Source organism: Festucalex cinctus, chromosome 19 (assembly GCF_051991245.1).
Source record: "Festucalex cinctus isolate MCC-2025b chromosome 19, RoL_Fcin_1.0, whole genome shotgun sequence".
NCBI classification, from domain to species: Eukaryota; Metazoa; Chordata; class Actinopteri; order Syngnathiformes; family Syngnathidae; genus Festucalex; species Festucalex cinctus.
In genome coordinates, this window is record NC_135429.1 from 16,261,475 (window position 1) to 16,281,923 (window position 20,449).

The window sequence follows — 20,449 nt, forward strand, 5'->3', positions numbered from 1 at the left end:
TACAGATTGTTAAACTGTGGGTACGGATTACTAAACTGTGGGTACAGATTGTTAAACTGTGGGTACACATTGTTAAACTGTAGGTACAGTTTACTAAACTGTGGGTACAGATTGTTAAACTGTCGGTACAGTTTACTCAACTGTGGGTACAGATTGTTAAACTGTAGGTACAGTTTACTCAACTGTGGGTACAGATTACTAAACTGTGGGTACAGATTGTTAAACTGTCGGTACAGTTTACTAAATTGTGGGTACAGATTGTTAAACTGTAGGTACAGTTTACTAAACTGTGGGTACAGATTGTTAAACTGTGGGTACAGTTTACTCAACTGTGGGTACAGATTGTTAAACTGGAGGTACATATTAGCACAAAAAAAATAAATAAAAAAAATCAGACCCTGATACCAGAGGGGCTCCGTGTAAATGCTTCATATATATATATATATATATATATATATATATATATATATATATATATATATATATATATTTTTTTTTTTATTTTATTTTTTTTTTAACTTGCGCATTAGCATGTCAATACCCCATGGCGTTATGAGAAAAATGTTTTTACATTCAAACTTACTTGCAAGCACTTTGGAATACGTTTGAACGTATTTGCAAATACAATTGAATGTATTTTTCCAATTAAAAATGTTTACTCCACATTGTTAGTTCCACACTTCCGTGCAAACCCCTAATGAAACTCTGTGACACTCTTAAGTTCTGTCGGTGGCCACTCGGCTCTGAGAAAATCCTTTTTGCGGCCTCAAATTGGCGAGACACAGTTGATCAATTGTTCGGCGCTGTCATGGGCTCATGAATTCAAAATGTGAAAAGCATGATAAAGTGGTCTGCTTACATACCGATTCTAACTCAACCAGAAAATGAATTGGTCGATTTATGGCTCGTGCAACTGTTGTGAATTTTGCTGTTCAGCTTCTTATCCCTAACTTTTTGTGATTAGTGTGTTTCCAATACAATATACATTACAATCAATGTAAATAGAGCTTTGTAAAAAGGTCAACTTATAAAAAGCGTAGTGTTTGTGTATTATCTGTTGTGGTTTTTAGAAGTATGTGAAGAAGTAAGTGAAATTAATCTAAAAGTTGTGAGGTTTTTCTGCTCAGGGTTTGAGGTGTGCTGCCCTGACTCTTTCTATCTTTGCATTGCACAGGTTGTGAGAGCCGGGGCAGCCACCTCACCTGGCAAAAAAACTTGGGACCGATGACCATTGGCTTAGAGAAAAACAAAGGCAAAATTGAGGCATTTGAAGAATGGCAGTTGATACGGGCTGAAGAACAAGAGAGAGAACAAGACCGCCCCCTACAGCCCACAATCACCTCAGCTGTCCAATGGAAACTGACAGAATCTGAAAGACAGAAATTCTCTGAGATGAACTCCTGACATTAATCTGCTCAACTGCTGCTACCACTAACTAGGTTGAGAATTTAGTCTTAATTTTAATCTAATATTTAGTCTTTTTTTTAATGTTGGTTTCTTTAATTACATTGGTCAGCACTAATTATGGGATGTAATTTTTGATATGGGGTGCCATGGCAAGACATGAGTTAGTTATGAATTTTGAAGGAGTTAAATGCAGCAATGAAGTAAATAAGTTTGATGGTAGAAAACGAGAATTTAATTGATGATGAAATGTGCCCACTCATATTTATTTTCTGTCACTGATTACAGTTATGCATTAAACTGCCTTTTGGATTTAAAAAAAGAAAAAAAAAAGTACTTTATTCAATCATAATTGTTGTTGAGATAAACTCGTCCAATGCTGATGAAGGAGCCTTTTGTTTTCTGAAATGGCAGCCATCTTTGTTCGTTTTGTTGGAAGTTGGTGGCGGCAGCACCGTGCAGCAACGGTTTCAAACATCTGGTTGTTGGCCTTGATAAGTTTTACTCGAGAGGAGACGGTTGGGAGCAGGATAATGGACAGCTTGCCAAGTGCAGACTATGGAATACAATAATGAGGCATTCACACAACAGGCACAGCATCAACAGGATGTTTATTGTTATCATTTTTTGCTTTGAACTTTCAAAAGCTACGAGGACGCGGCAATGACAAATCTGTTCGATGAGTGAGCAGTGGTTTGTCACCTATTTGGTATCATATTGACTTTAACTTTTTTTGTTTTATTCCCATTTGTATTTATTACTGTTACTACATAACACATACAGTACCCATGTATCCATTTACAGTATTTAGGCTGTATTTCGATTAATGTAAAATTCACTTGTAACTTGGGATGTAACGATATCCAAATATCACGATACGATAATTATCACGATATTGGGGGAAGGTTGGCGATATTTAAAAAAAAAGTCACAATATTGTAAAAAAAAAAAAAAAGAAAAAAAAAGAGCAATATTGTGCTTTTGTACATAACACCAATACATATAAACTACCTCCAATCTCTAATAACACTTAATATTGAGCGACTTACTCGCTAATGCAAGCACACATTGAGTTCCAACACATATTAACTCACTTCACAAGCATATTACGTTCCCCTTCATCTGGCAATTAGTGTATTTTAATCATAGAAGGGCCAAATCATCCCTAATGAAAATTAAACTGCACTATAAAACTAGCCACCAGAGTGTGCTACAAATGAACAAATGGAAATCAACCTGACTTTTTGAACAGATGTGTGGCATTTAAATATCATGAACATGACAACATGATATCGTGGCAGTTTTAATATCACAATATCGCCGGTATCGTTACATCCCTACTTGTAACAGTTGTTTTGTGTGGGTGGCGGTGTGTAAACATTTTTGCTTGAAATGAAAAAGGCCAGAGATGTTTAGGAAAGCATAAGCGGTCCCGAAAATGGATAGATGGATGTTTAAGAAAGCTTGGAATGTAAAGTATTGAGACACATTTGTTTGTAATGTAGCTTAATGTTACATTACATAGAGTATTCTGTATTAGATAAATGTTAGGTTGGTGAATAGTAATTTCCTTATGTAAATACAAATATTGTTTTTGGGCATTTTGACGTCTTCCTTGTTCGTCATATTCAGAAGTTGACTGTTTGACTGGCAGGCCTTGAGAAGGAAGCCCAGCTTTGTCTCCATGTCCCTGGTGGTCCTCAGTCAGGACTGTCAAAACAGCGACTTTGCCTCTGTCGGGGCACGTGACAACTGTCACATTGTGCCCCCAAATGTCACTTTTGTGGACAATGCAGGCTCCTCTCTCCAGGCGTTTGGGTCCAGCAACGCCAGCCATACGTGGTAACCTCTTTTGCAAACAACCAATTGCATTGGTCTTAGCGGGTGTAAGCTTGGTTTGTCATTTCTCATTCATTGTCTAATAGCTGCTTTCCATGCATGGCAATATGAATTACCCAACCTACTTCATTAATTCTGAATAATTACAATTCTGTGTGATTGGATTGAAGTATACAGTAGTGATTGAAAGTTTAAACACCCTAGATAAAAACTCATTTGCTCCCAAAAACGTATGAATATGTTTTATTTCACATGTTTTAGTGTCCCAAAGACGTATTTATACGGTTGTTGTTTTTTTTTGTCTTGTTTTTATGCTGGAGCATACAGAAGGCTTTGATGCAGCCTCTCAACTGCAAAGAACGGTTGCAGAAATGGTAGTTATTAAACAAACGGCCAGCAGGTGGCAGCAGAACAAAGGAGCTCGACCAGGGCCATGTTGAAAAAAAAAAAAGCTCAATTATTCACAATTCTAAATAGATCTGTGAAAAATGATTAAACTTAGCTATATTATAATGCTAATTGCTGCAAAACGGAAACATAAAAAATGTACTTTTTTTTCCTGATGAAAGAAGAGACTTTAATCTTTCTTTTGATAGGTTCCATGTTTTTATAGCAATTGAACACAATATTCTGTGGGTCTTGCAAAATCAGTCAAAATCCAGTAAAACAGCCGGGAGCGAACGGGATTGCGAAATGTGAAAATGGCTGAGAGTGAATGCGTTAATAGTAAAAATATGGAAAACTCTCAAACAACCGGATAAGACATTCTTATTACATGCTTAAAAAAAAAAGTTGGATTTAATTTCCATCATTTACATTTTATTCAAAATAACAAAAAAACAAAGGATGGTGTCTGCAAAAGTTTGGGGACCCTGCAAAGTTAATACCTTCTCCTGCTTGTAAACGCTTTTTGTAGCCAGCCAATCTTTTGATTCTTGTTTGAGGTATTGGCGCCCTTTTTTCCTGACAAAAGTGTTCCATTTACTTGAGATTTTTGGATTGTTACACTCTGTTCTTTTAAGATCTATCTATAGATTTTCAATGATGAAGTTGAGGTCAGGAGATTGTGGAGGCCATGACAAAACCTGCAGTATACCTCTTGATGTAATCCATCGTGGATTTTGAGTTGTGTTTAAGATCTTTATCCATTTGTAGAAGTAATCCCCTCTTTAACTTCAGCTTTTACACAGATGTCATCAAGTTCGCATCCAGAATTTGCTGAAATGCTGAAACTTTCCTCCTGTGTCGCGCTCGTGTCCATGTCTGTCGTCACCCTGCTTTTGACTAGCGGCGCAGGTAGGAAGTGACGTACCACTGCACACGACAGGTCACTCAATTAGTGATGGGATTTTCGGCTCTGATCTGGTACATTTGGATCGGCTCAGTGAAAAGAGCCGGCTCTTTTTGGCTCTCAAACGGCTCTTTTAACTTTAGTTTTTCTCTTAAATATTTACAACAAATTTACTAGGGCTGGGAATCTTTGACTGTCTCACGATTCAATTCGATTACGATTTTTGTGTCTACGATTCGATTCAGAATTGATTTTCGATTCTCGATTCAAACGATTTCCGACTCAAAATGTTTTGATTGAGAAATGATTTCTGCTTCAATTTACAGATATGCACAACATTGTCATGATCTACTCCAGTCTGCTTTGCAAGACAAAATGACAAATAGAGACATTAAAGTTTTTTTTTTTTTTTTTTTTTTTTTTTTTTTTTTTTTTGTAAAACATTAATTTTGTATTGTATGTGCCTTTTTCCACAAAAACAGCATGTGGGCTAGAACTGCCTTTTCCCCTTCTTCATTTCTAATTTAAATAAAATCGATTTTTGGATATTAAATATCGATTTGATTTGATTCGATTAATAAATGAGAATCTCGATTATTTTATGAATCGATTTTTTTGGCACACCCCCAAAATTTACCATACATTTTGATAAATGACTTGGTGAACTAAATATTGCACTCTACTGAATGCAAATAGCAACAAGTATCAAGCAAAGAAAACCATTTTTTTCTCATTTTATTGAACATTAAAAAGGCTCCAAACAATAAACAAGCAACAATTAAAACTTCAACCAACAACAATCAAAATAACAATCAAATAGCACAAATAGTAAGTAGTAATTTAACTGCAACAGAATAAGCGAACAAAACAAACATTAGCTGCTCACCCATTCCAGGATAAAAGACCTTGCTTTATTTTAAATTTGCATTAAAAAAATAAATAAATATATCAACTTGGACAGGCTGATCCAGCTCCTTCTCTCCTCTGACTTAAACCAATTAAAATGTCTCCAAATGTTACTGCGTTTTCGGGATCATCTTGTACAAACCGTGTTTGTGTGTCGTCCTTGCCTCTCCTGTTTTCTCCTCCTCCTGTCTCTCTCTGCGGCTGCGCAGACGCGGCGGAGCATGTGCTGCGCGTGCAGCACCCCCGTCTCCTTTGAGCACAGCAGCCGAGCCACTGCCAAACCTCGCAAATTTCAAATGATTGTGCAGATTTCACTTCACATTCATGGAACCTGACTAAATGAATCCACAGGCGTCATTCGCATCAATATGGCAAGGATCATTGTTGAGTTGGCCAAAAGAACAACCAACTGCCGTATTGGTATTGAATTTAGAAAAGCCAAATGCTGATCAAACCTGTGTTTGGCTGTTCATCCAAAACAAACTAACACACTTGGAGACAGTTATTGCCTCATTTGCAAATAAATGGTGAGACTAATCCAGCCACTGGACTGCCCTTTGGGTATTCTATGTAGAAAAGCCAAATGGCTTTTAGCGTTGTGTTAATTTGCAGTATAATTAATTAATCTAATTAATGCATTAAACTGACAGCCCAAATTTTAACCTCATCAGTCCAGAGAATGTTTTCAAAATGCATCAGGCTCTTCCATGAACACCACATTTGTGTATTTGAAAGTCTCTATTGTGCAGTGCTTCTCAATTGTTTTCTGTCATGCCCCCCCTCGTAAGAAAAAAACATCTCGTGACCCCCACCCCCACGCAACTATATATATATATATATATATATAGTATCGTCTATAAAATTGTTTTTAAGCACACCTGTGCATAACACTGTATCCGTATTAACGTATAAGAGAATACAAAAATAAAGAAATATGGACCAACTTACAACAGCTTTATTAACTGTAACAGAAAAGATTTAAAGTACAACTGAAATTCACAAAATTCACAAATAAAATTAAATCCTTAATTAAACTATAAACATTTTTTGACAGACCATGTCAAACCATATGATACGGAAAAATAAAATTACATAAAATCAATAAATAATAATGCATTCAAACTCAGGAGCACAGTATTAGAAAAAAAACCCAACAACTTTAACCTGCAAAACAAAAATATAAAATAATTTGTGCTGATTTTTTTTTTTTTTTTTTTTTTTTTTTTGCTGTGTCCAAGCGCGCATGCTCAGTGCAAACAAAACTCTACACCACCGAGAGAATGCTCCCTGCGCACACTCTGCCAATAATGAGCGCCACTGCCCCCTAATGTAGTGGAGGTGCAATTGCACTTTATTCTAGGACAGTAAAAAAACTAAAACTAAAAACGCATGTTCCCCGAGGTCAAACACGCCCCCCTTGATGGAGCCTCGCGCCCCCCTGGGGGGGCCCGCCCCACTATTTGAGAAGCACAACTGCAGTGCTTACCAGATCTTTCTGGATGGATCGTGGATTCAAACGTGGGTTTTTGACTTACTTTTGTCAGAATCCTGCGAGTTGTTGTCTATTTTTTTTTTGCTCTTCCAGTTCTTCCTTTAACGTCCACTGTTCCCGATGACTGCCATTTCTTAACTCTTTCACTCCCAGCCATTTTCACAGAAGCAATCCCGTTCGCTTCCAGCTGTTTTACAGGATTTTGACTGATTTTGCAAGGCCCACAGAATATTGTGTTCAATTGCTATAAAAACATGGAACCTATCAAAAGAAAGATTAAAGTATATTCTTTCATCAGGAAAAAAATGTATGTTTCTATCTGTTTCCATTTTGCAGCAATTAGCATTAGAAGAGAGCTAAGTTTCATCAGTTATCACAAATCTATTTAAAATTGTAATTTAGTTTTTTTTCTACATGGTTGATCTCCTTTGCACTGCTGCCACCTGCTGGCCGTTTGTGTAATAACTACCATTTCTGCAAGTGTTCTTTGCAGTTGAGAGGCTACATCAAAGCCTTCTGTATGCTCTAGCATAAAAAAACGTATAAATACGTCTTTGGGACACTTAGAACATAAAAAACGTATTTATACGTTATTGGGAGCAAATGAGTTAATTGCATTCCGAATGGAGGATATTGGCGACTGAAAAAACTTTGCTATCTTCTTATAGCCTTCTCCTGCTTTGTGAGGGTCAATGATTTTCAGTTTCTGTGTTTAGTTGTACAGATGAATGTGGGCATTTGAAACCTTTGAGATTGACGTCACCTGATCCATTCGATGATTGAGAGCAATCCATGACATTATCAGGTCTCTTCTTTCCAAACGGGTCGGTGCATGCTAAAAACTCTGCAGGGTGCCCAAACTTTTGCAGACACTATTATTTTATGTTATTTTGACATGTTACAAGAATGTCTCATCTGTAATTTGATGCCTATAGGAGATCGCTCCCCCCAATCTTTCCTTGGCCTGTTTATGTACATTAACTCTTTGACCACAAAACAACATTTAATGACGTATGCTAAAATCCTAATGAAGGCTGCCATAAACGTTGACATTTACTCAGGTTGTTTTTTTTCTTCTTCTTTTCTCAAAGGGCAGTGCAACGTCTTGTGCAGCACTGCCTGCTCAATAGGTTGTGGAATCAAAAACCCCCACTATCTATGGCCAGCAGATGGCAGCATTGTATCTGTTTTTCAATGGGCTCACAGTATATGAAATTACAAGGAAACATGACTGATATGATGAAATTTAACGTTTTTAACTCTTTCACTCCCAACCATTTTCACAGAAGCAGTCCCGTTCTCTCCCAGCTGTTTTACTGGATTTTGACTGATTTTGAACGGCCCACAGAATATTGTGTTCTCTTGCTATAAAAGCATGGAACCTATCAAAAGAAAGATTAAAGTCTCTTCTTTCATCAGGAAAAAAAGTATGTTTCTACCTGTTTCCATTTTGCAGCAATTAGCATTAGAAGAGAGCTAAGTTTCATCAGTTTTCACAAATCTATTTAAGATTGTAAGTAATTGAGCTTTTTTTTATACATGGCCCTGGTTGATCTCCTTTGCTCTGCTGCCACCTGCTGGCCGTTTGTGTAATAACTACCATTTCTGCAATAACTAACCGTTCTTTGCAGTTGAGAGGCTGCATCAAAGCCTTCTGTATGGTCTAGCATCAAAGAAAACAAAAAAAACGTATAAATACGTCTTTGGGACACTTAAAACATAAAAAAAACGTATGTACACGTTAATGGGAGCAAATGAGTTAAGGATGACGTGAATAATCAAAGCCTTTGTCATATTAAATCAAATTCACAGAGCGTCAATAAAAAAAAAAAAATGTCTCAGTCACTGTTGTGCAAAAAATGTATATTTTTCAATGTCACTCAAATTACCTATTTTTGAATGGTGATTGCTAAAGAACGAAATAAGGTAGAAACATACTTTTTTTTATGTTTATGTTGTAGCGCACAATATTTTATTTGCCTTGAAAGAGGAGTGAAAATGCTCGAAATCAGCTGGCACTGTTGGGGTTGTTTTTTGGATAATGTTTAGCAGTCAAAGAGTTAATATACATTTTTGCCTAGGGTGGCCAAACTTCCGATCCCCACTGTAGCTCGATATAGTGTGATTGTGATGTATTTCATTTTGTGTACATGTGTATGAGATTAAAAATCATATTTGCTACACATTTGTTCACTTAATTGTGGTGCGTGTATGTGGTATCTCAGCCACTGGCTTCCAGCTCTTGTAAATGAAGTGGGGCTTTAATAAACTCTTGACTTTTCGTCTTATTGCTACAGTGATAAATGAGTGTCAGCCAGCTAATTAATTGCTCCTAACGTGCGGCAGCAGCGGTCCGCTTGTGCGTGTAATGCCCTCTGTCATCTGTGATTTATCACTTGGGAACTGCCGTTTTAGGTAGAGACTGGTTCATACAGACCACAAGTAAAATTGATCTGCTGGATGTTGTATCTTTAATCACCAGCTGTGTGTGTGCGTTAATGCATATGCATCTGCTTGTGTCCTAATCTCCTTTCAGTTGTGTTTTTATTCAATTTCCTCATGTATGGTGTTCAGTACTGTTTGACGATGTTCCATCTTATTCTAACCCTGAAAATGTCATTCGTCATACTGGATGGAAAAGAGAACATGTTAAACCAAAATTACACTTAATTTTAATATGTACACAACTTGTTCGAATAATTTGAGCGAGAATTGGCTTGGTAAGAATTAGGGATGTAATGATAAGTGTGATATCGTGATATTAAAACTGCCACAATATCGTCGTCGTCATGTTCACGATATTTAAATGCCACATATCTGTGAAAAAAGTCAGCTTGACTACCACTTGTGCAAGTCTAGCACCCTCTGGTGGCTAGTTTTTTTTTAGTGCAATTTAATTTTCATTAGGGATGTTTTGGCCCTTCTATGTTGAAAATCTACACTAATTGTCAGATGAAGGGGAACGTAATATGCCTGTGAAGCAAGTCAATATGTGGCGGAACTCAATGTTTTGTGCATTAACAAAATAACATAATAATAACATAATAATAATAATAAAACATAATAATAATAACATAACATTGTTATGTACAAAAGCACAATATTGTATTTTTTTTTTTTAGTATGAGCTCATTTTTTACATAGTGACCTTTTTAAATATCGCCAACCTCCCCACAATATCGTGATAATTATCGTATCGTCAGCTTCATATCGTGTCGTGACGTTTGGATATCGTTGCATCCCTAGTAAGAATATGAAAACGACAAAATAGGAATATCCTGTGTTAACCGTATATGCATTAGGGATGTAACGATATCCAAATGCCACGATACGATATTATTGCGATATGAAGCTCACAATATGATAATTATCACGATATCGTTGGTAGGTTGGCGATATTTAAAAAAGGTCACAATGTTGTAAAAAAAAAAAAAAGGACTCACACTTAAAAAAAAAAAGCACAATATTGTGCATTTGTACATAACAGCAATATTATTATTATTATTATTATCATTCTGTTTTATTATTGTTAGATTGTTAATGCACGCACACATTGAGCTCCTCCACATTTTGACCTGCTTCATCGGCATATTATGTTCCCCTTCATCTGACAATTAGTGTCGATTTGAAACATAGAAGGGCCAAAACATCCCTAATAAAAATTAAATTGCCCTAAATAAGTAGCCACCAGTGGTTGCTAGAACTGCACAAATGCAAATTGACATAACTTCTTTTTTTTTTTAACACGTGTTTCATTGAAATATTGTGAACGTGATGACGACGATATTGTGGCAATTTTAATATCATGATATTGCGCTTATCGTTACATCTCTAATATGCATACAGTATCTCACAAAAGTGATTATGTAACGGTGGCGATCCCGCTGTTCAGTCACACCTTACCTATGTCCATGTGAATAAAAATAAATGAAAAAATAAAGATGAATAATAAAGATTACCTAAAAGTATTTTCCATTATACCTCATATACTCAATATATATACTCAAATTTTCCTGGTGATCTGGTAAAAAAAACAAAAACAAAACAATAGACTATTTAGCAAACTACTAAAACTGTTTAAAGAATGTGTAGGAAACATTGCAACCTTGAACAAACCCTGTTGTGAAATCACCATCTGTTAGCGTCGCCTTTCAGTGCGATATGGGCTTGACAAGCAGAAATTGCTTGGTTCAACAGCACCATCTACTGGTAAAATTGCTGTACTTGAGCAGAGGACCCTTTTGGCAAGTGGTGGTTCTGTCTCTACAATATGATGCTTTATAATGACACTTGTAGCATGCATTTTGTGTTTCTATAGTCATGTTTATGTATTTAATATTGTGTGCTTTATACTCTATTCATATTTGCTTTGTGCATGAAACGGTGGTGGGGAAAAAAAAAAAAATGACAGAAGGCACCCAGTGTCTGCCTCCACACAAGTGCTGCACCCTGAAGAGTGGCTTTGCCACCCGCACCTAAACGTTCATACAGAGTTGGTGACCTTCCTCTATGCTTCCACCGAGCTGCAATCTTGTTTGTAAGACTAGAAGTTGGTCTCATTGGACTGGACAGATCACAAACGGTGCTGGATTAATGCAAAATCCCAGACAGCTGTACATCCGATTTGATTTGATTCAGACTGTACAGGAAGTGAGGTAGTCACTTGAGTTTGTGATCTTATATAAATAAAGATGACTTGACAACTACAGTTGTCTTTGGTACGATCAATCATTCTCCTTTTTCAAAAGGCTAAAAACAATCATTTGGAACAGTACTGAAAAAGGAAGGTTTTCTTTACTGGGAATAATCAATTTAGAAGGAGAGGTTTGGACCTACAATATTTACCATAGGCTTAAATTAAATTTCAATTACTTCACAACAATTAATTTATCAAGTAGCCTTTCATACATATACTGTGTAAATATATATATATATATATATATATATATATATATATATATATATATATATATATATATATATATATGACTGTATATATATGTATATATATACATACATACATACATACATACATATATTAGGGGTGTTAAAAAAAATCGATTCGGCAATATATCGCGATATTACATCGTGCAATTCTTGAATCGATTCAATAGGCGGCCAAATCGATTTTTAAACATCCATATTTGATGGAAAAATATTCACCGAAACGTCTTAGGATTCACACCTTAAGCATGAAAGAACGTTCTATTAATGGAACAGTTAGCCTTAATATTTTATTTCAATGCTGTTCAAACATGAAACAGATTACAACCTCTATAAGACAGAAAAAATAATCCAATTTCCTACAAATCTTACACTGTACATGTTTCCTGATTAGTATTTTCTAAATTTGAATAAAAAAAAACAAACGCAACAATCAACTTGTGAATTCGTATTGGGATTAATCGGTATCGAATCGAATTGTGACCTATGAATCGTGATACGAATCAAATCGTCAGGTACTAGGCAATTCACACCCCTAATATACATATATATATATATATATATTTATATATATATATATATATATATATATATATATAAAGAAAAATCACATTGGCTAGTGAGCTCCAAACCACTGTAAATGTAATGTTCTTTATGGCCAAATATGTGTGTAAAAAGAATGCTGATATCATTATGTATCTATGTTTGACTGCTAATTTAGTGGCAGATATGGGTTGGGTAAATTTGGTGACATTGCTCACACTGCCATAGTGGTCACGGAAGTTCATTATGGCACCTCATGGCAAAAAACTGACTGAAAAACTTGTTGCTATGCATAAAAATGGCCAAGGCTGCATGAAGATGGCCAGCACCAAGAAAATGAGCATCAACATAGTGGCCAAGACCAACAGAGCAAGTTCCACTCAGAACAGAACTCACATGGTTGACCAAGGAAGTTGAATTCATATGCTTAGAGGTTGTCTGTGGAAAGTTGACATACTGAATGAATGCTGCAATCATTGCAGCAGAGCTTGTTGTTGATGTCGTGTCACCCGATGCGCCTGAGGATAATCCTCAGACGTACTAGAGCTGCTCGTGGGAGGTAACAAGTTTGCCAAGTTGCCGATAATAATGTTCCACCGTTCGTGCCGGGCACTGGACTCAAGGTTGTTGAACAGATTGTCAACATCAGTCGTTGTCACTCTTCCCTGTGAGGTGGAGCCACCTACGCAGAGCCAGATTGGAAATGGATGGGGTGGACAAGGTCAGTTTCAACAGCATGACTTTCTCCAGTGGATTGTGTTTGGAAGAATGTTATTTTTCTAATCTGGGATGCTCAGTCGGCGGCGGCATGCAATTCCTGCAGATAAATGCCAAGCTCTCTGCGGGGATCCCAAGGCATTCCCACGCCAGCCGGGAAACATCGTTGCTGAAGCGTGTCCTGGGTCATCCTCGTGGCCTCATCCTTGGTGGGACGTACCCAGAACACCTCAGTAGCGTCTAGGAAAAAAATCTTTTATGCGATCTAAAAAATGCCTGCACCTAACTATTGAATATACACTCAACAAAAATATAAACGCAACACTTACTTTTGCTCTAAGATCTAAAACTTCTTCCACAGACACAATATCACCATTACTCTCAAATATTGTTCACAAACCAGTCTAAATCTGTGATAGTGAGCACTTCTCCTTTGCCGAGATAATCCATCCCACTTCAAAGGTGTGCCATATGCTGATTAGACACCACGATTAGTGCACAGGTGAGCCTTAGACCACCCACAATAAAAGGCCTTCTGAAATGTGCAGTTTTGATTGTTGGGGGAATGATTGTGGTACTGGGGTCTCCGAAAACCGGTCCCCAGAGCACCCCCCGCCCATATCTGACCTTTCTACTGGAAATGCTTAATACCTAGCGCTGCATAAGGTTTATTACAGTAAGTCACCATAGCAAGTCCTTGTCACCAATATTCTTTGGAGACTGGCGTAAGTTAGCAGCCAAAACAACTGCTCAGCTTCACTTATCTTTATATTATGAAACTGAGGCCAATAGCCACTTTGATGGATAAAGAGGCTCAAGTTGTGAAGACCAGTGACCTTTTCAGTGATGAGAAGGTTGTCATGTGCTGAAGTTTGGATCCCAAAACACAGACAAGGTTTTAACACAAGGTTTTAACTATTTATTGACATCGAGAGGCGTAGAACAAACTTGACGAGACAAGACACAAAGAGAGTTGCACAGAGGGACAGAAAGCAATAATCTGGCAAAACACACACAATTCTCAGACTGCTCCTCCAGACGGTGAATTGATCTGATTGGTTGTAGCAAGTAAAGGATTAAAGAACGACATCACATAGGTCCGGACATCATCTAAAGGATTAAAGATTAACATCACGTAGCCTAAAACTAGTTGAAACTAGATGCTGGTTACATCAGTTCAAAACACACTTGACCTCAAACTTAACTTACTTAGGTCATGAACTCAAACTCAAACTTAACCCAGGCGTGACCCCAGACATGACAAACGTGTCCCATTACTGTTCTGACACCGAACCTGGGGAACTGATATAGTGGTGGCATTTTGCTTTTGCTGACCTCACCAGAACAGTTGTTTGGAAATATTGCTAGATATTATTGTGTTATATAGTTGTAAGGACTCAGCTGAGTCGATAAAGAATGAATCCCAAAACTGCAGGCTCAGAGGAGGAAAACAATCTCGATTTATTCTTTCTGAAAAACCGATTGCACAAAGCTTGCGCGCAGGCAAGACGACGAAATTTACAGTGGTGCCCTGGCACACAGGCGAGGGACACGGAAGTAACAAAAGGCACTTGCAAAAGGCAAGGAGGAATTGGGAAACACAAAACTCCCGCAAAAGGCAGGGGACACGAATGTAACACAAAGCGCTTGCAACTGCAAGGAAAACTAACATAACCAAAATCGCTTGCAAACGGCAAGGAGAACTAACGTAACAAAAAAACACTTGCTAACAGCAAGGACTAGAAAAACATAAATCACTTGCGACCGGCAAGGACGACACGAAATGCACACGGACTCAATCAACGCGAGTATAACAACAAAAGGCGACGCGGAAACACACACGTGAATATAAGTAAACTAAAGACGACGGCAGATTCAAAAACTTTTACCAATGGGGAAACGCGGAGAACACTTGGACACGAGGATGAGCAAGCAATAATCCGACAGCTGGCTGTTGCTTGTCGGAGTCCTCTTATAGTCCTGATTGCCAACTCGATGCAGGTGCGGAGCTGGGGAACGCCCCCCTTGTCATTGACACTGAAAACACACACAAGAGCACAACAGGGCTGAGAACCGAACCATGACAGTACCCCCCCCTTAACGGACGCCCCTTGGCGGACCACCTGGTTTATCCGGGTGCGCAGCATAGAACGTGTCTAACAGGGACGGGTCCAGGATCCAGGAGCGGGGGATCCACTGGCGCTCCTCCGGTCCGTATCCCTCCCAGTCCACCAGGTACTGGAAGCCCCGGCCCCTGCACCTAGAGTCCAAAATTTCTCTCACTGTGTAGACAGGATCCCCATCCACTAACCGGGGAGGAGGCGGAGCTGGCGCGGGAGGATTCAGAGGGCTAGGAGTCACAGGCTTAAGGAGGGAGACGTGGAACACAGGATGCACTTTGAGAGAGGAGGGCAGACGGAGCTTCGCTGTCACAGGGTTAATCATGGCGAGGATTTCGAATGGTCCAATGAAGCGCGGACCCAATTTTTTAGCCCCACCAGCCAGACGCAGGTCCCGGGAGGAGAGCCAAACCTTGTCCCCAGGTCGGTAAGCTGGCTCTGGCCGCCGCCGGCGATCTGCTATCTCCTTGTTGCGTTCAGCTGTGCGGGACAACGCCGCTCTGGTCTCCCGCCACACCTTGTGGGCCCGGCGTAGGTGCTGCTGAACTGTAGGTAATTCGATGGGGCCTTCTTGTGACGGGAACAGGGGTGGCTGGTAACCATACGCCGCCATGAAGGGTGAATGTCCTGTAGCCGAAGAAGGTAAGGTGTTGGAGGCGTATTCTATCCAGGGTAGATGCGTGAACCAAGATTCGGGGTTGTGCAGACAGACACATCGGAGGGCGGCTTCCAGGTCTTGATTGGCCCTTTCTGTCTGGCCGTTAGTCTGCGGGTGATACCCCGACGACAGGCTGGCTGTGGCTCCCAACAGCTTACAGAATTTCTTCCAGACCTGGGAGATGAACTGCGGCCCACGGTCTGACACCAAGTCCACCGGCAGTCCATGAAGCCTAAATACGTGCCGGACGAGGAGTTGTGCGGTCTCCCAGGATGTAGGCAACTTGGAGAGAGCGACATAATGTGCCAGCTTGGAGAATCGGTCTACCACAGTCATGATCACGGTATTTCCTCTAGAACTAGGGAGGCCCGTGATGAAATCCAGGGCAATATGGGACCACGGTCGCGAAGGGACGGGTAGAGGTCGCAGTAGTCCCGCCGGAGGCTGGTGAGAGGACTTCCCACATGCACAAGCGGTGCAGGCCTTGACAAACTCGGTGATGTCTTTCCTCATCTCCGGCCACCAAAAACGTTGGCCGATGAGGGCGAGAGTCCTATGAATACCCGGATGGCAGGCGACTCTCGAGGTGTGACCCCACTGCAGGACCTCCGCCCGCAAGGGGTCCGGGACAAACAGTCTCTCGTCCGGACAGTCCTCCGGGATGGCGATTCCCTCCAATGCCTCAGTAACCCTCTTCTCCACCTCCCAGCGCACTGCGCCCACAAAACAATGCTCGGGAAGAATGGGTTCCGTCCCAGCCTCGGGAGTAGCCACGTCGTGCATACGGGACAACGCATCCGGCTTCTGGTTCCGGGAACCTTGGCGATAGTCCACAACAAAGTTGAATCTGGTGAAAAGTAGGGCCCAGCGTGCCTGTCTGGAATTGAGTCTCTTCGCTGACCGAAGGTACGCCAAGTTCTTATGATCTGTCAGTACTTGGAACGGTTCCTTCGCGCCCTCCAGCCAGTGTCTCCATTCTTGTAGTGCCAGGACGATCGCCAGTAACTCCCGATTCCCCACGTCGTAGTTGCGCTCCGCTGGGCTTAGTCGCCTGGAGAAGAAGGCGCAGGGGTGGAGCTTCCCGTCTTCTGGCGACCGCTGGGACAGGACCGCCCCCGCTCCTGAATCCGACGCGTCAACCTCGACCACAAAGGGAATATCAGTATTAGAGTGGAGCAATACGGGTGGATTTATGAACAACTGCTTAAGTTCTGTGAAGGCCGCTTCGGCGCTCGGGGTCCACCTAAACGGAACCTTACTCGACGTTAACCTGGTAAGAGGGGCGGCCCGGAGACTATAGTTCCTAATAAACCGGCGATAAAAGTTGGCGAAGCCCAAAAACCTTTGCAACTGCTTACGTGTCGTGGGACTCGGCCACTCGACCACCGCCTGTGTCTTGATTGGGTCTGCTCGCAGCTGCCCCCCCTCAATAATAAAGCCCAAGAACTGAACCGACTTGGAATGAAACTCGCATTTCTCCGCTTTGACATATAGTCGATTCTCCAAAAGGCGCTGGAGCACCAGGCGAACATGTTGTCGGTGCTCCTGCTCGTCTCGCGAGAAGATTAGAATGTCATCCAAATACACAAAACAGAAAACATTCAACATGTCTCGGAGGACATCGTTAATTAGGCATTGGAACACCGCGGGCGCATTCGTTAACCCAAAAGGCATGACGCAATACTCAAAATGACCAAGGGGAGTCTTGAACGCGGTCTTCCATTCATCTCCCTTTCGGATGCGTACTAAGTGGTACGCACTGCGTAAATCTAACTTCGAAAAGATTCGGGCAGACTGTAACGGAGCGAAGGCCGAGTCCAACAGTGGAAGCGGGTACTTATTTTTAACTGTTATCTCATTCAATCCCCGATAGTCAACACAGGGACGAAGTGTCTTATCTTTCTTTTCTATGAAAAAGAACCCCGCCCCCACGGGTGATTTAGACGGACGGATCTGACCACTGGCCAGCGAACTCGAAATATATTCCCGGAGGGCTTCTTGTTCCGGCTGAGATACTTGATACAGGCGAGAACTCGGTAGTGTCGCATTGGGTATCAGCTCAATCGCACAATCGTAAGGTCTATGGGGCGGCAATGCCTGGGCACGGTCCTTACTAAACACCTTTCCTAAGTCATGGTATTCCTTAGGAACCTGATCGAGGCAAATTGCTTCGGGAACCGGTCCTACGGACACCGTGGTGGTCCCTTCAGCCGACCTCAAACAGTGGGCGTGGCAGAAGGGACTCCAGTTCTCCAACGCGGGCTTCTCCCAATTGATATCGGGGTTATGCGTCTTTAGCCAAGGGAGCCCCAATACTAGCGGAGCTGCACGGGAGGGCATCACGAAAAAACTCCTTCTCTCAACATGATTTCCCGAAAGTCTCAATGTTAGTGGCCCGGTAACATGTCGGACCTGTGCTAGTAATCGCCCATCTAGGTCGAACACCTCCTTAACCTTCTCTAACGGTTCTACCGGGCTTCCCAACGCCTCTACCACACCTGGATCAACGAAGCAATCGTCGGCGCCAGAATCAATGAGTGCCTTAATCTTAAAATTCATCCCGTGGTCAGACAACTCCCCCGACAATTCTAACCGTCTAATCTCACAACTCGCCCTCCTCGAAGGGCATGGTTCGGTTCCCCCCGGTAGGTGCTTACCCTGGTTCGAGTCTGTTCCGGACTCCTGGGTCTCATTGGTCCGTCCTCCGAGTCGGGTGGTCGGTTGCGTCCGGCGTGGTGGCTTCGCCGGGCAGGCAGCCACCCGATGCCCAGGTTGGCCGCAGTAAAGACAGGCTCCCGTGACCCATCGACGGCGGCGCTCCTCGGGAGGCAAGCGTCCTCCTCCGACCTGCATGGGCTCCCCGGTATCCACTGGGGCACCCGGAAGGGAACGTGCCTCGGAGTCCTCGCTGAGCGTGAGTCCAGGCCCTCGGAGGTTGGTGGAGAGCCCATGCTCACAAGCCCGCTCCCGGTGCCGTTCTCGAAGACGGTTATCTAACCGTATGGTGAGCTCAATAAGCCCTTCGAGAGAGCTCGTGTCATCGCGGACCGCCAGTTCATCTTTCAGTACGGTATTCAGTCCCCGACGAAAGATACTACGTAAAGCACAATCATCAAACCCGCTTTCTGCGGCCAGAATACGAAACGCGATTGAATAGTCTGCGACGGATCTTTCCCCCTGCACTAAATCTAACAACCGACCTCCGGCCTCCTTCCCCTTGACTGGATGATCGAACACACGTTGAAACTCAGAAACAAAAGACGGGAAGGAAGACCGGAGGTCTGGTCGTGAGTTGCTCACCACCATAGCCCAGGTAGCGGCTTGACCAGCCAGGAGGCTCATAATAAAAGCAACCTTAGATTGATCACGAGCGTAGGTGTATGGTTGCTGGTCGAAGATAAGCGAACATTGATGCAGGAACTGAGCACAGCCACCCGGCTGTCCGTCGTAGCGCGACGGATCGGGCAAAACGGGTTCCCTGGTAGCTGCTGGAGGAGCAGTGGTGGCTGGGTCCGTTCGCGGAAGTTCCGGGCTCAGCACTCCACGGGAACCGAGCTGCTCGAACATCGCGAACATCTCCTCGCACCGGTGAGCAAGCCTGCCTACCATACCTTGGAGTTCCACCAAGGAGGTTTCAGTTTGCACCACCCTTTGCCCCTGACTGGCCAACGCCCGTCTCACCTTCTCCGAGTCTGCGGGATCCATGGTGGTCGGATTATTCTGTAAGGACTCAGCTGAGTCGATAAAGAATGAATCCCAAAACTGCAGGCTCAGAGGAGGAAAACAATCTCGATTTATTCTTTCTGAAAAACCGATTGCACAAAGCTTGCGCGCAGGCAAGACGACGAAATTTACAGTGGTGCCCTGGCACACAGGCGAGGGACACGGAAGTAACAAAAGGCACTTGCAAAAGGCAAGGAGGAATTGGGAAACACAAAACTCCCGCAAAAGGCAGGGGACACGAATGTAACACAAAGCGCTTGCAACTGCAAGGAAAACTAACATAACCAAAATCGCTTGCAAACGGCAAGGAGAACTAACGTAACAAAAAAACACTTGCTAACAGCAAGGACTAGAAAAACATAAATCACTTGCGACCGGCAAGGACGACACGAAATGCACACGGACTCAATCAACGCGAGTATAACAACAAAAGGCGACGCGGAAACACACACGTGAATATAAGTAAACTAAAGACGACGGCAGATTCAAAAACTTTTACCAATGGGGAAACGCGGAGAACACTTGGACACGAGGATGAGCAAGCAATAATCCGACAGCTGGCTGTTGCTTGTCGGAGTCCTCTTATAGTCCTGATTGCCAACTCGATGCAGGTGCGGAGCTGGGGAACGCCCCCCTTGTCATTGACACTGAAAACACACACAAGAGCACAACAGGGCTGAGAACCGAACCATGACAATAGTATTGTATTCTTCGTTTTGCACTCTTTTTTTTTTTTTACCACGTATTGTTGAGGCAGGTCACAGGATCAGTCGCGAAGGGCTGAATTGGTCCTCTTTAGTAGAGATAGACCG

The 20,449-nt window shown here is 41.8% G+C and overlaps 1 protein-coding gene across 5 annotated transcripts in view; it reads left to right on the top strand.

Annotated features, from left to right (window-relative positions):
- The window catches only part of phf14 (PHD finger protein 14), a 117,812-nt gene that overhangs the window by 57,461 nt on the left and 39,902 nt on the right, over positions 1 to 20,449 (top strand). For 2 of the 5 annotated variants that reach the window (XR_013280057.1, XM_077506328.1), the window contains one exon: positions 1,175 to 3,005. The exons of the other annotated variants lie outside the window; for them this stretch is intronic. Coding sequence is in view for 1 of the 2 variants with exons in the window: in XM_077506328.1 (XP_077362454.1) it covers positions 1,175 to 1,181 (7 nt within the window). In the remaining variant the exon portion in view is untranslated. Of the gene's footprint in view, positions 1 to 1,174; positions 3,006 to 20,449 lie in introns of those variants that run through there. 5 annotated transcript variants of the gene reach the window in all.